A 14986-nucleotide genomic window follows, 5' to 3' on the forward strand; every position below is an offset into this window, starting at 1 on the left:
CCTTGCCTGAAGCCTGGACACAGAGGCGGCCCTTCATCAGCTTCAGGTGACATCGACGTCTGAAGCACTTCAGGCTGCGCAGGAGATCCTGATGCTCCTGTTGCTGCCCACTCTTGCCCCGTCAGTGCCCAAACCTCATGGTAAGCCGACCTTGGGACCTTTCTATCTGCCCTTGCCCCAGTGGCACTGCTCCCCATCGTGGGGGATGTCCCCCCAGGGGTTAAACTGCTTAAAGCCGTCATGCCTCGGAGTTAGGGAGGCAGATGCATCAGAGCCCTCTACGGCCATTGGACCCTAGGCATCGGCAGTGGGATTCGAGGCGGACCTAGCCAGTTACCTGGCACAGACCCATGCGCTCCCCGGCAGGAACGTCGGGACCAGCCCTTCACACTGCGGAACACTGTTACAGATCCTGGGAACAATCAGAAGACTGGAGCCGCGGGCCCCGCCAGCAATCCCCGAGACGGGTGTCTCTGTATTCGGGGAGATCCCCTCAGCACCAGGCCCGTGATACCTCCAGGTCCCGCTCCTCGCCCCAGTACTGGTCTCGAAGCACTAGGCATGGATCTCCGGTCATCCATCACGGATCTGCTGGTCCCCCAGGCCTCCATGGAGGCGCACATCAAGCTCAGACCAGTCCTTCTCTAGGCTTGACCGCGATTATCACCAGGCACAGAGTCGCCGCTCCAGTGGATCCTGGTCACCGGGTAGCAATTGGTCCAGATATGGCTCTGGTACGGAGCAAGGATCCACATCAGCAGGGCAGCCTCCCAGACCCTCGATGCTGTGTGCTCTGTCGTTACCAAAACCTGCCCTGTGGCCCCAGGCCCAGTGACTGGCCCTGTGGTACCCCGGAACCCATGGTTGTTCACCCAACCCTCCGAGCCTGCCCATTCAGTGTCGGGAGCCTCAGACAGGCCGGTGGCCTCAATGACCCAACTCCCTCCTGTTCTTGAGGCCCTAGGGGATAAGACCCCACAAATCCATGTGGACCAAGGGGAACAGCCTGCTGGCCCACCAATGGGTGCTGTGGAACCCGCAGTACTGGCCTTCTCCTCCTCCTCACCGGACGAGGCCATCACGGAGGCCCGTCACTCAGTTCCTCAGGATGACACTACGGCACAGCAGGAGCTGCTGAAGAGGGTCGCATCCGATCTTGGCCTGCAGGTGAACGAGTTGGAGGAGCAAGTGGACTCCCTGTTCAACGTCCCCTTCTCCACAGCCCCTGCTACGGTGGCCCCTTCCCCTTCATGAAGGAGTATTGAAGATATCCAATGCCTTGTGGCAAACCCCCTCCTCTCTGCCCCCAATTTCCAAATGGGCAGAGCGTAAGTACTTTGTCCCGACTAAGGGGCACGAATACCTTTACTCCCATCCAGCCCCAAATTCCCTAATGGTTGAGGTAGTTAACCACTGGCAAATCCAGGGACAACCTGGAGCTACCCCCAAAAATAAAGACTTCAGGAGACTGGACTTGTTCAGAAGGAAAATGTATTCCTCGTCTATCTTACAGTTGAGGGTGGCCAACCACCAGGTTCTCCTTGGCCCCTACGACTTTAATATGTGGGAAACCGCAGCCAAGTTCAAGAATGCCCTCCTGGAAGGTTCCCATAAAGAAGTCTGGGCGATCCTTGACAAGGGCATGGCCGCTGCTGAGGCGGCCCTTCAAGTGGTGGCAGACTCCGCCGCCTGCACCCTTGTGTCTGCCATCTCCATGTGGCAAGTATCCTGGCTGCTCCTCTCTGGGTTGTCCTCTGAGGCTCAGCAGTCGATTCAGGACCTCCCCTTTGATGGCCAGGCAACAAATTACATGGACTGAAGGACTCCCGAACCATCCTAAAAACAGCTGGGGCTCTAACTTCTGGGCCCAGCACATAAGCATTTCAAACTGCAACTATGCCAGGGGAAAGAGAGCCAGCTCCAGCAGGACCCGCTGCACAAAAAGCCCCAGGGCTATAAACAGAGCACAAGCCACCTGCCCCCCACCCTCTGCCCAGTCGGGCTCAAACCACTCCAAGCAAGGCGCTAAAAGGTCGTTTTGAGGGTACGCGCAAAGGCAACCTACCAGTCTATTCCCTGGATCCAATTTTCCCAATTTTTTGCAACCACCTTTCCTTTTTCCTCCCAGCATGGTTAGCAATAACTTCGGGCTGCTGGGTCCTCAGTATGGTGGCACACGGTTACACCCTCCAATTTATTTCCACCACCCCCATCCCTCTCCCTCTTTAGGGACCGTTCTCACAAGTCTTCTCGAGCAGGAGGTTCAGGGGTTCTTACAGCTGGGGGCGGTGGAGGAGGTCCCATTTCCTTATCAGAACAAGGGTTTCTATTCCTGGTATTTTCTGATCCCAAAGGCCAAGGGTGGTCTGCACCGTATCCTGGACCTGCAAGATCTCAACAGATACCTAAAGAACTAAAGTTTCACATGGTCTCCCTGGCCTCCATTATCCCCTCCTTGGATCCGGGAGACTGGAATGCCGCCCTCAACCTGAAAGATGCATACTTTCACGTAGCGATCTTCCCAGGACACAAACACTCTCTGTTTTATGGTGGGTTTGGCCTACTACCAGTTTGCATTCCTTCTGTTTGGCCTGGCTATAGCACCAAGGGTGTTTACCAAGTGCATGGCGGTAGTCACAGCCTACCTCAGCATTGGAGTATCCAGATTTACCCGTACCTTGACGACTGGCTCCTCAAAGGCAGCTCCAAGGCTCAGGTCCAATGCAACGTTGCTGTATTACAAGCCACATGCTGCTCATTGGGACTACTGGTCAACCACAAAAAGTCCACATTAGTTCCACTTCAAAGGATAGAATTCATCTGGGCCGTGCTCAGCTCGACCAGGGCACGAGCGTTCCTGCCGTTAGAAGAGACCTCATCGCGGAGGTGTCCGCATTTCCGCTGACATTGGCCAGGGTATGCCGGTGCCTGCTAGGCCACATGGCAGCTTGCATATACGTGGTCCACCATGCCAGGCTCCACAATGGCTGGCATCGACCTATTCCCAATCCAGGGACCACCTGGAGAAAATTGTCACCATTCCCCCAGCAGTTGTCAGCTCTCTGCAGCTATAGACTGATAGCGGGAAGGTCCTGGAAGGAGTCCTGTTCCACATCCCACTCCATCTGTCGAGCTAGTGTCAGACGCTTCAAACCTCAGTTGTGGGGTGCACTTTGGACATTTCCAGACCTGGGGGATGTGGACCCTAGAGGAGGCAGCGTTACACATAAACATCAAGGAGCTCAGAAATGTACGGCTGGCCTGCGGGGTCTTCCTGCCGCACCTCTTGGGCAAAGTGGTGAGAGTCCTGACAGACAATATGGCCTCGATGTTCTACATCAACAGGCAATGAGGAGCACGCTCGTTGGCTCTCTGCCTTGGCTCTCCATCTCTGGGATTTCTGCATCAGCCATGGCATCCATCTGGAAGCTGATCACCTCCGAGGCATCAGGAATGCCCTAGCAGATCACCTCAGCAGGGACTTCTCCTCTTACCACGAGTGGTCGCTCCACCTGGAGGTGGCCTGGATGATCCTCCAGAGGTGGGGAACTCCCCAAGTAGATCTGTTTGCCACCAGGCAGACCAGAAAGGGCCATCTGTTTTGCTCCCGGCAGTGCCTGAGCAAGAGCTCCCTCTCTGATGTCTTCCTCTTGTCGTGATCTGATGTATGCATTCCTTCTGGTCATCTGGGTCCTAGTAAAGATCAAGAGGGACAAAGCACAAGTTATTGTGATCGCCCCTGCGTGGCCTCGCCAGCACTAGTATGGCACGCTCATGAACATGGCGGTGGACCCTCCCTGGTCCCTTCCCTACCATCCAGACCTGCTGTCACAGGATCACCATCGGCTCCTACACCCCAAGCTCGAGTCTCTACACCTCTCGGCGTGGATGCTCTGTGGTTGAATTCGGAGGTGCGTACCTGCTTGGAGGAGGTCCAGCAGGTCCTCCTGGGAAGTAGGAAGCCATCCATGAGACTAACTTACATGGCCCAGTGGACGAGGTTTTCCTGCTGGACGTCGGAGTGTGGCATTTCTCCCTTGCGTTCTTCAGTGCAGTCCACCTTGGACTACTTACTGCACCTCAGGAACCATGGTCTGGCACATTTGTCCATCAGAATGTACCTTGCAGCCATATCCGCATTTCACCAGCTGATCCAAGGTCAGACCGTCTTGTCTCATGACATGACTGTCAGGTTCCTGAGAGGCCTCAAGAGGTTTTATTTGCAGGTACGGGCTCCTGTCCCCCAGTGGGACCTTAACATGGTCCTCTCTAGGCTCACCGGTCCACTTTTCCGCTTTTCCAGCTGCTGGGCTCCTGCTCCCTTTCCTACTTCCTCCTGGAAGGTCGCTTTCCTGGTGGCAGTGACATTGGCGAGACAAGTCTCAGAAATTAAGGCCTTGACCTTGGAACGGCCTTACACAGTGTGTTATAAGGACAAAGTCCAGCTGCAGCCCTGCCCCACCAGCCTTCCTGCTGAAGGTAGTATCTTCCTTCCATATGAGCCAAAACGTATTCCTGCCAGTGTTCTGTCCCAAGCCACACAAGACTGCTGAGGAGAGGAGTCTGCCACGCCAGACGTCCAAAGGGCCTTGGCTTTTTACTTGGAGCGTACCAAGCCTTTCTATAAATCGACCCAGCTCTTCATCGCTACAGCGGATAGGATGAAGGGCCTTCCGGTTTCTTCAGAGGATTTTTAACTGGCTCACCTCTTGCATAAAGACCTGTTACGAGCTAGCAAAGATCCTGCCGTTGCCAATCGTCAGGGCCCATTCATCTAGAGCACAGGCATCTACAGCAGCCTTCCTGGCGCACATCCCAATCCAGGATATTTGTAGAGCTGCAATGTGATCCTGAGTCTACACATTCACATCTCATTATGCCATCAATCAGCAGGCCAGAGATGGTGCTGGGTTTGGCAGAACTGTATTACAATCTGCGCAGTTGTGAACTGCTTGGAGTTATCTAATGTGGAATGGACATGGGCAAGCACTCAAAGAAGAAAAGACGGTTACCTGTTCTGTAACTAGTGTTCTTCGAGATGTTGATCATGTCCATTCCATAACACGCCCTCCTTTTCCACTGTCGGAGTTTCCGGCAAAAAGGAACTGAGGGTGGGGGGAGCCAGCAGCTCCCCTTATACCGCACCATGCAGGCGCCACTCCCCTATGGATACTGCTGTGGGAAAAACTTCTGGCACTGGTGCATGTGCACCTAATTTGGAATGGAGATGAGCAACGCATCTGTGAGAGCACCAGTTACGGAACAGGTAACTTGTCTTTTTTTGTTCACAGCAAGATGATATTGAATGCTATGCAGTTCAGGTCACTTCAGCTCCCCTGGTGAGCTGAATAGCTCTCCAGCAGTTGGGAGTTTGGGAACCCCTAAAAATAGATTGCTTGGTTATACTGCAGAAAAATATCTTGAAATTCTTCAGGTTTCATATTCTAGGAGGATAAAGAAATGTATGGAGATTGCAAAATTCGAATTTATTCAGGAGGGTAAGAGATCAATCCAGTGCTTTGAAAATATTCCACTGCATTTTTATATCCAGGAAGGACAGAGCACAAACACTCTTATACTCTTATATAAACGCTCTTATAGTAGAATGTCATCAGTAACCCTCAGTTGTAATAATTATAGATCTTTCTTGGGTATATTTAGATAGTGAAGATTTCAGTGTTAAATTAATTTTTACATTTTAGGAGTATATCATTTTTAAAAAAGAGAGAGTTTGAAGGGAGTTAATGAAATGACACATTTTTCTTTTCCAGTGCTGGGATTGGACGGACAGGGGTTCTTATCACTATGGAAACAGCAATGTGTCTCATTGAGTGCAATCAGCCTGTTTATCCATTAGATATTGTGAGAACAATGAGAGATCAAAGGGCCATGATGATCCAAACACCTGTAAGTATCATACTGGCTATGTTGTAGAAAAGTAATCTAATACTACATAGCTGTTTCATTCTCACTAAGACAGTAAGAGATGCTGGATATTTTGAAAGAGGGCGGTTTAACTGAGAGTGGCTATGGCCTTGGTCCATTGAGAACAATAAGATATCTCAGGGATTTTGAAAGAGAGTGATTCTTCATGAGTTTCTCTGCAGCAGCTTCTGCTGACAGACATGCTTTTTTAATAATGAAAATAAATGGCAAAAATCACTGTTAATTCTCAATATTTCTTTTCAAAAGCTATCCTTTGCACCAGACTTGCTCAATGAATGGAGAGAATAGGAAGGTGAAACTAGAGATGTGGGAAGGGAGGGTGACAGGAAAGAACAATGTACTGGAGTATGTGAGAAGGGAAATGGAAAGAATTTCAAGAAGCAGAAGGAAATTGGAGGAGATGAATTAGGGGAAGCTGGGTGATACAATCCCGCTGTTTCAGAGTAGCAGCCGTGTTAGTCTGTATTCGCAAAAAGAAAAGGAGTACTTGTGGCACCTTAGAGACTTAATCCAGCTGTGTAATTCTGCTCTGGCAATATAAAAAGCAATTTTAACTCTGCCCTGTAGTGACACAATAGAAAGGAACATATAGAAGAAATATAATGTGTCTTTAACAACCAGTTTAATCTAATCTGGGATTGTGAAATACTTCATAGGATCACGAGAGGACACCCATCATAAGGTTTTTTTGGGTGCCTTAACTGTGTGTTTCCACATGGGTTTTTTTTAGCATGTTTGGAGTTTTTCTAGGTTTATAGTGCTTGGTTTGGGGATAATTGCAACATCCCTGTAATGTACTTTAGCCTAAATTACTGATTTGTATTCTCTACCTTAATTCTATTTTAAGGTAATTTTTGTTTGGGAAACGGTTTAGAATCTGTTTAAGAACTTTCATTTGTCTTGGAGTCAGAGTCCATCTGACAGCTGTTTAGAGTTGATCTTAATAGACATAAGGCAAAATTTCAGTGAAATGCTTTTCTTTAACTATTACAGCATCAATGTAACAGACTAAACCAGATTCAGTGTTTTACTCAGGGACTGCCTAAACTCTGCATGTCATCATGTCTCTTTAGACTACAATATTTCCTCCTGCCTTTGCACTTCTAGATTGATACATGCACTTTCCACAAGGTGGCACTATGCCATGTTCATGCTTTCCATGTCATAAGTGAAAAGAACTGAGAAGTGTCAATTTTCTACCGAAATTTTCAAATGGAAAAATATTTATTATAATATATGTAAATCTAACTATACTGATACACGTGTAATGATATAATAAATAATTAAAATTCTAAACCCATGTGACTGGTGTTTGTTTAAGATCTATCATCTGTTCAATAACCAGGGCTAGATAAAGCTGATTTAAGCCATTGGAAAGGTACAAATACTACCTTTCCAGTGGTATACAGGAACTCCTCACTTAACATTGTAGTTATGTTCCTGAAAAATGCGACTTTAAGCAAAACGGTGTTAAGCGAATCCAATTTCTCTGTAAGACTTAATGTAAATGAGGGGCTTAGGTTCCAGGGAATTTTTTTTCACCAGACAAAAGACTATATTATATAGTTTTAAACAAACAATTTAATACTGGTACACAGTGATGATGATTGTGAAGCTTGGTTGAGGTAGAGGAGTCAGAGGGTGGGATATTTCCCAGGGAATGCTTTACTGTAAAAGGATGAACTAGCAATTGGCTGAGCCCTCAAGGGTTAACTCTCACACCCTACAAGGCAGCAGGAAAGGAGGGAGGGCAGAGTGTGTTTGAGAGATCGAGATGCATTTCCCCTTTAAGTATGAAGAGTGGGGTCAGAAGTACACTGCCTTGTTAATTAGATCAGCAAGCTGAGACCGGACTGCAGCTCCCTCTGTCCGTGTGTGTCCCCGCTCTATGGAAGATGGGGTAAGCGGGTGCAGGCGGGGAGGGGGACACCCTGATATTATCCCTCCTCTTTTTCCCCTCCTCCCCCCACAGCAAACCGGAGTATCAGAGAGCAGCTCCAAGGCAGAGGGCAGGAGCAGCACATGGTAGTGGGGGGAGGGACAGCTGAACTGCTGGCAATTGATAGCCTGCTGAGCAGCTGCAGGAGAGCTGATAGGGGGGCTACCAGTCTACCCTGGTTCTAACCACCCACCAGCTAGCTGCAAGGGGCTGCTGTTCCTGCAAGCAGTGGACAAAGCAGGTGGCTGCCAAACAACATTAGAAGGGAGCATTGCACAACTTTAATTGAGTGTGTTCCCTAATTGATCAGCAATGAAACAATGTTAACCAGGAGGACTTTAAGTGAGGAATTCCTGTATATTGTTATACAGTGATCATTTATATCTGTGGCACTTTGCAAGATAGTGGCTGCATTTTATGATCCGCTCTAAGGTATTGTGCTTTTTTTATTTAGTTGAGACATGGTTTTAGTAACTTGTATCTCAAGAACTTGTAGAATTGAAAATAGAATGCTTTAGAAATTAAGAAGCCAGGATTCAAGCTTTTCATAGAATAGAATACAAGGATTGGAAAGGCCCTCAGGAGGTCATCTAGTCCAACCCCCTGCTCCAAGCAGGACCAATCCCCAATTTTTGCCCCAGATCCCAAATGGCCCTCTCAAGGATTGAACTCACAACCCTGGGTTTAGCAGGCCAATGCTCAAACCACTTAGCTATTCCCTCCCTCATTAAGCACTGGTTTCTCATTCCTAAAAGGTTGTGAGATATGAGCAACTAATATGTCAAAATTAATGTAAAGGGGAAAAGGCAAGGTAGTTTTGGTACAATATTTCTTAAGGTAGGAAAATCTAAGACTAGTTAATCCATGGGGTTGGAGTGAGTCCCTACTCCTCAATAAAGGTACAATTACCAAACTGCTGCTTTTGATGAGGCACAGTTCTTCCCTTTCAAGATAGGATGGGTGACCTGAGAGAACTTTTCTATCTCTAACTTATATGATTAAATTGTTTCTTTTTCAATTAACTTAATCAACTTTCTTTTCAGAGTCAATACAGATTTGTTTGTGAAGCTATTTTGAAGGTGTATGAAGAAGGATTTGTTAAACCTTTAAAGACATCGCTGCATAAATAAGAGCAAAAGGGCTAGGATCCATATTGAAGTATCCTGTCCTCTGTAATAAACTGGCAGCATTCATTGTGCCATAACTCTGCTTGCAGGAAATGGTGTCGGAGAACAATGAAGAATTGACAAAGGACTTTGAAAACTTCAGCACTGTTGCACTTTATGTTGAAACAAAAATCAATCTCTAAAACTCTATTACTTACATGTGTTTGAAGACTTCATTATTTTCATTCTTTGCTCCGAACAAACCATAAATTGAAAGAACTGAGTGTGTTCAGGGTAACTTATGATATCTCATTATAGTGCCATATACTCCCCTTCTGGTTGAATTGCTACAAACAAGGCTTGGAATTATTTAACTCTGGTATACAACTGCGTCTTTTAAAAACAAAACAAAAATCTACACTAAGCCATGGTCTCTTCCAGCACTAGATTTATTTACGGTGTACGGATCCTCACTTTTGTGTTTAAAAACATCAGCAATATTGCCAATATTAGATAGAGACACTGCCTACTGATGCAGCACACTTTGCTCTTCACCCCTATTAGAGACCAGCTGGTTATTAGAGGAAAGCTAGAATCTGTGTTAACCCAGCAGTAGCTGCATAATGTCCACTTACCAGCATCTTGTAAAATATAAACAGCATTTCTCTGAACTAATGGCACAACTTATTTCTGTGTCATAACACTGGTGTATTCCAAATCATGTGACTTAACATTACATAACGGGAACTAGTGCATGCATTGCGTCTTAACCCCTTAAGTGCCTTGAGACTTAGAGTATGTCTAATGAAAAGGCACTCATATGACCCTATCGGGAAGGTATTATCCTGTCATATTTATTTTAATGGGTTCATATTTTAATACATGGCCCTTGGTGCTTTGATTATGGTACTGCAAGGGGGTCACAGAATACCATTCCCTTTTTCCTAATACAAATACCTGCATGCTACTGTGGGTAGAAAATCACACTTACTTAATGTGTGAGCATTGTTTGCTGCTGTGAAACTAAATGGAAAACCTGACACATTCCTTCCAATTGGTAACTTATTAGCAGCTGATAATGAAAAGCCAGTAGGTTGTTAGAACTCGTTTTACCCTACCATTGAGAAAATCTGTCTCATTTAATTAGATTATAACTTTTAATACCACTGATATTTAAGGTTAAACTTACCATCAAGTGTGATTAATTCCTTTCCATTATCTGCTAACCAATTATTTTTCTAAGTCTTCATCTGTTGATTTCAAGCCATGTTCGTACTGGACTTTTTAATTATTATTATTATTATTAAAGTAAGGAATAAAACTCTGTCAAATTGTCCCAAAACTTTATTTTACTCTCTTAAATGACCCCAGTCATTTTTTCTGTTATCCTTGTATAAAATTAAATTGTTCCATTTTGTGTGCGTTGTTTCTTATTTAAGTCATTAGCATATTTGTAATGAGCAGTTTGTTTGTCTGTTTGATACAGTATCTGAGCTCATTGTAAGCATATGTATATTTTGTCCCTTTTCAATATTTTTTCCAGTTTGGGAGAAGCCAACTGATAAGCAAGGTATTGAGCTTGAAATACAGTAAGTAGGGGTTCAGTCACTTTTTTGACTACCCTTCAGAAACCTAACTTTACATGCCAATATTTAAAAGGTTTGTTATTTTATTGATTTCCTGAAAATTATTATCCGTTCGGTTTTGTTAATAAGCTATATAAAGTGTAGAATTAAAAGATATGAAGTTCTAAACTGAGAAAGTTTAAATATTGTAAAATTCTTCTATATAATATACGCTCTTCAGTGGGCATTTAGAAGAGACGACAGTTATAAAATACTTAAGAAAACAGTGAAAGTGAATTCAGGTCAGTTGAAGTCCTGGTTTATGAATCTGTAAACATCAAGAACCATGATGCCAAATAGAAGAGATACAGAGTTTTAAATATTTTTAGAAATAAAAAGAACATAATTAATATTAGATGGGCTGTAGCCCTTATTTACAAAGAAATTCTGCTATGTATATTTCTAGAGCTGACATTCAATTCAATATTATCCCTCCATGAACAGGTTAATCTTATTTAAAAGTACAGCGTAAGCTGACTCTACTGCCAGGTAACTGACAACGTGGCTTGCTTCCTAGAGAAATTGATAGGGAAAGGTAGTAATTTTACCCAAATCTAAATTGAGGATTTAGATATTCTCCCGTCTGTAGTATTGACATCTATACCAGTCATACTTGGTGTAATCCTGCTAGGTGCTCAGTACCTCAGAGGGAGGCACTCAGCACCTTGTAGGATTGGAGCCTTTTGGTGTATTTTCAGAGACTTTACCTTTACATCACTCAGGTAACGAAAAGAGATTAGGGGTATGTGTTTTTATTTTGACACCTGGGATGATGATGATATAAAGACGTTTTACATGGTAGTGTTGAAAAAATCCATACCTTCTTAGTAGCCCATTTCTAGTCAACAGAACATGAAAGATCACAGGATGTTATCTCACACCTACTGAGCATAAATAGTAAAACACCTTTGGATATTAAGCCAAAAGTAGCTGTTCCTATTTTGATGGCCATCCAAAAGAAATACTTTTTCTCTGGATTAGAGAGACCTAAAAAAAATAATAAATTGGCTTTAATCTTGGTTTTGTTTTTTAAACTATCTGCAACAAAATTGTTACCCTGTACTTTGGAAAGTTTTCAAGCTTTGACTTCCATGTGACAGCACTTTGAGCCATAATATTGGCTAGCTCGAAGGCTAATTTATAGGACTGTCAAGCGATTAAAAAAATTAATCGCAATTAATCGCATGATTAAAAAAATTAATTGCAGTCTTAAACACTAATAGAATACCATTTATTTAAATATTTTTGGATGTTTTCTACATTTTCAAATATATTGATTTCAGTTACAACACAGAATACAAAGTGTACAGTGCTCATTTTATATTTATTTTTATTACAACCTAATGTAAGTACTGTAGTGCAGTCTCTTTATAATGACTGTTGAACTTACAAAGGTAGAATTATGTACAAAACATACAATTGCATTCAGAAACAAAACTATGTAAAACTTTAGAACCTACAAGTCCACTCAGTCCTACTTCGCCAATCACTCAGACAAACAAGTTTGGTTACAATTTGCAGGAGATAATGCTGCCCACATCTTCTTTACACTGTCACTTGAAAGTGAGAACAGGCTTCCGCATGGCATGTTGTAGCTGGCATTGCAAGATAGTTACATGCCAGATGTGCTAAAGTTTCATATGTCGCTTCATGCTTCAGCCAGAAGACATGTCCATGCTGATGGGTTCTGCTCGATAACAATCCAGAGCAGAGCAGACCAATGCATGTTCATTTTCATCATCTGAGTCAGATGCTACCACTGTAGGTTGATTTTCTTTTTTGGTGATTCGGGTTCTATAGTTTCCGCATCTGAGTGTTGCTCTTTTAAGACAGCTGACAGCATTCTCCATATGTCAATCCCTCTCAGATTTTGGAAGGCACTTCAGATTCTTAAACTTTGGGTCGAGTGCTGTATCTGTCCTTAGAAATCTCACATTGGTACCTTCTTTGTGTTTTGTCAAATATGCAGTGAAAGTGTTCTTAAAACAAACATGTGCTGGGTCATCATCCGAGACTGCTATGACATGAAATATATGGCAGAATGTGGGTAAAACAGAACAAGACATATGAATCTCCCCTGAGCAGTTCAGTCACAAATTTAATTAACACTTTTTTTTTTAACGAGCATCATCAGCATGGAAGCATGTCCTCTGGAACGGTGGCAGAGGCATGGAGGGGCATATCTGAAGGGGCATGAATGTTTAGCATATCTGGCATGTAAATACCCTGAGATGGGATATTAGGTGGATGGGATCTGAGTTACCCAAGAAAGAATTTTCTGTAGTATCTGGCTGGTGAATCTTGCCCATATGCTCAGGGTTTAGCTGATCGCCATATTTGGGGTCGGGAAGGAATTTTCCTCCAGGGCAGATTGGAAGAGGCCCTGGAGGTTTTTCGCCTTCCTCTGTAGCATGGGGCACGGGTCACTTGAGGGAGGATTCTCTGCTCCTTTGAAGTCTTTAAACCACGATTTGAGGACTTCAATAGCTCAGACATAGGTGAGGTTTTTCGTAGGAGTGGGTGGGTGAGATTCTGTGGCCTGCGTTGTGCAGGAGGTCGGACTAGATGATCAGAATGGTCCCTTCTGACCTTAGTATCTATGAATACGTTGCAATTCCGTCTACAAAAGTGCCATGCAATCTGTTCTCGCTTGCAGGTGACATTGTAAATAAGAAGCAGTCAGCAGTATCTCCTGTAAATGTAAACAAACTTGTTTGTCTTAGCAATTGGCTGAACAAGAAGTAGGACTGAGTGGACTTCTAGGTGCTAAAGTTTTACATTGTTTTGGTTTTGAGTGCACTTACGTAAAAAAAATCTACATTTATAAGTTACACTTTCACGACAAAGAAATTGCACTACAGTACTTGTATGAGGGGAATTTAATAATAGTATTTTTTATTTATCATTTTTACAGTGCAAATATTTGTAATAAAAATAATATAAACTGAGCACTGTACACTTTGTATTTTGTATTTTGTAATAGAAATAAATATATTTGAAAATATAGAAAAAATCCAAAAATATTTAATAAATTTCAATTGGTATTCTGTTTAACGGTGTGATTCATTGTGTTTAAATTTTTTAATTGTAAACTTTTTTTAGTTAATCGCGCGAGTTAACTGTGATTAATTGACAGCCTTACTAATTTTACTAAGTACTTAATGTCTAAAAAATTAAATTTTAAAATATACATCTATTATATTAAGATATTTATGTTCATAGCCAAGTTGTAAGTGAAAATAATGGCATTGCCCTTTTTCATACTCTTACTGAAGGAAAGGAGGAATAGAGAATTTATAGCAACATTGTATACTACTGGTATTTTACATATTTAAATATTCTTATGTAAGGTCACCAAAGCAGTTTGAGTTTCAAAGATCCATTTATACCACAGTTGAGTGGAGTATATTATTGACACTTTTTTTGTATTGATTTCAGATAGAGACAGGAACATAAGACTTCTTAGAAGTCTTCATCTCCATTGACTTAAACTGATTTCATGTACTAACCAGCTGCAGTGGAAAAAAAATCTGAAGTATCAGTTAATTAGCTGAAATTAGGGCAACGAGTTTATAGACAAATGTTATGGGGTTTTTAGCTTCCCTAAAGGCAACATATATGGTGATAATTAAGACTTTTTTGAGCAGCATTGAAAAGCATCAAAGCCTTATTTGCACCATAAAGCATTAGTTCAAAAAAATGTTTCTACCTGTTGTGGTATAAAGGGCCTTAAAAATATTTTTCTATGGCTGAAAAAAGTCAAAACTGCTAAATATTTTACTTTGGGTTATGAAGATCTGTATCATTAGCCTCAAAAGGAAAAAAAAATGTGTTTCGTGGTGTACAAAACATGAATGTATCTTTCAGACATAATGACCTATATGTGTTTAGTGTTATGACTGTTGGATTTTATGGATAATTATTTTCATACCATTTGTTTAAAATAAAAGTTGGGGTGGAAGGGGAAGAAAAGGAAAAAAATGTAAAAAAAAAAAAAAATTTGTAACGCTTCCATGATACGAATGCAGCTTTTCTTTAAATCAAGTGGTTTTTGTTGTAAATAACAGCAATATTATGACAGTTTGTGCCCATGTATAATGTTTCAGATTTTTTTTGTTTCTTTTTGGCTTCATGATTGAGAACTGCAACTGCCATTTATTATTTCAAGTATCTTTGCTGAAGGGTTTTCTTTTAAATGCAGAAATTTGGAGCTCTTGACTCTTTTGGGTGTTGGGAGGGAAGGAGCATGATTTTTTGTGTTTGCTAAATATGAAGTAATGTACAGGTAACTTATTATGAAGCATACAGAGATGTCAGCCAATCACTCTGAGAAGTAACTTTAGGTAAGCCAGCTAAATGTGTTTTATCAG

The 14986-nt window shown here is 42.9% G+C and overlaps 1 protein-coding gene across 9 annotated transcripts in view; it reads left to right on the forward strand.

The window, feature by feature from the left end:
* The window catches only part of PTPN4 (protein tyrosine phosphatase non-receptor type 4), a 225338-nt gene extending 211202 nt beyond the window's left edge, over positions 1-14136 (forward strand). For 6 of the 9 annotated variants that reach the window (XM_043504907.1, XM_038422831.2, XM_043504905.1 and 3 more), the window contains 2 exons: positions 5772-5907; positions 8929-14136. In XM_043504907.1, the coding sequence (XP_043360842.1) occupies positions 5772-5907; positions 8929-9015 (223 nt within the window). In that variant the 3' untranslated portion in view covers positions 9016-14136. The remainder of the gene's footprint in view (positions 1-5771; positions 5908-8928) is intronic. The other 3 variants (XM_043504913.1, XM_043504910.1, XM_043504911.1) reach the window with 1 other exon arrangement.
* Positions 14137-14986: the final 850 nt, after the last annotated feature.

This window comes from Dermochelys coriacea, chromosome 11, assembly GCF_009764565.3.
Source record: "Dermochelys coriacea isolate rDerCor1 chromosome 11, rDerCor1.pri.v4, whole genome shotgun sequence".
Classification (NCBI taxonomy): Eukaryota; Metazoa; Chordata; order Testudines; family Dermochelyidae; genus Dermochelys; species Dermochelys coriacea.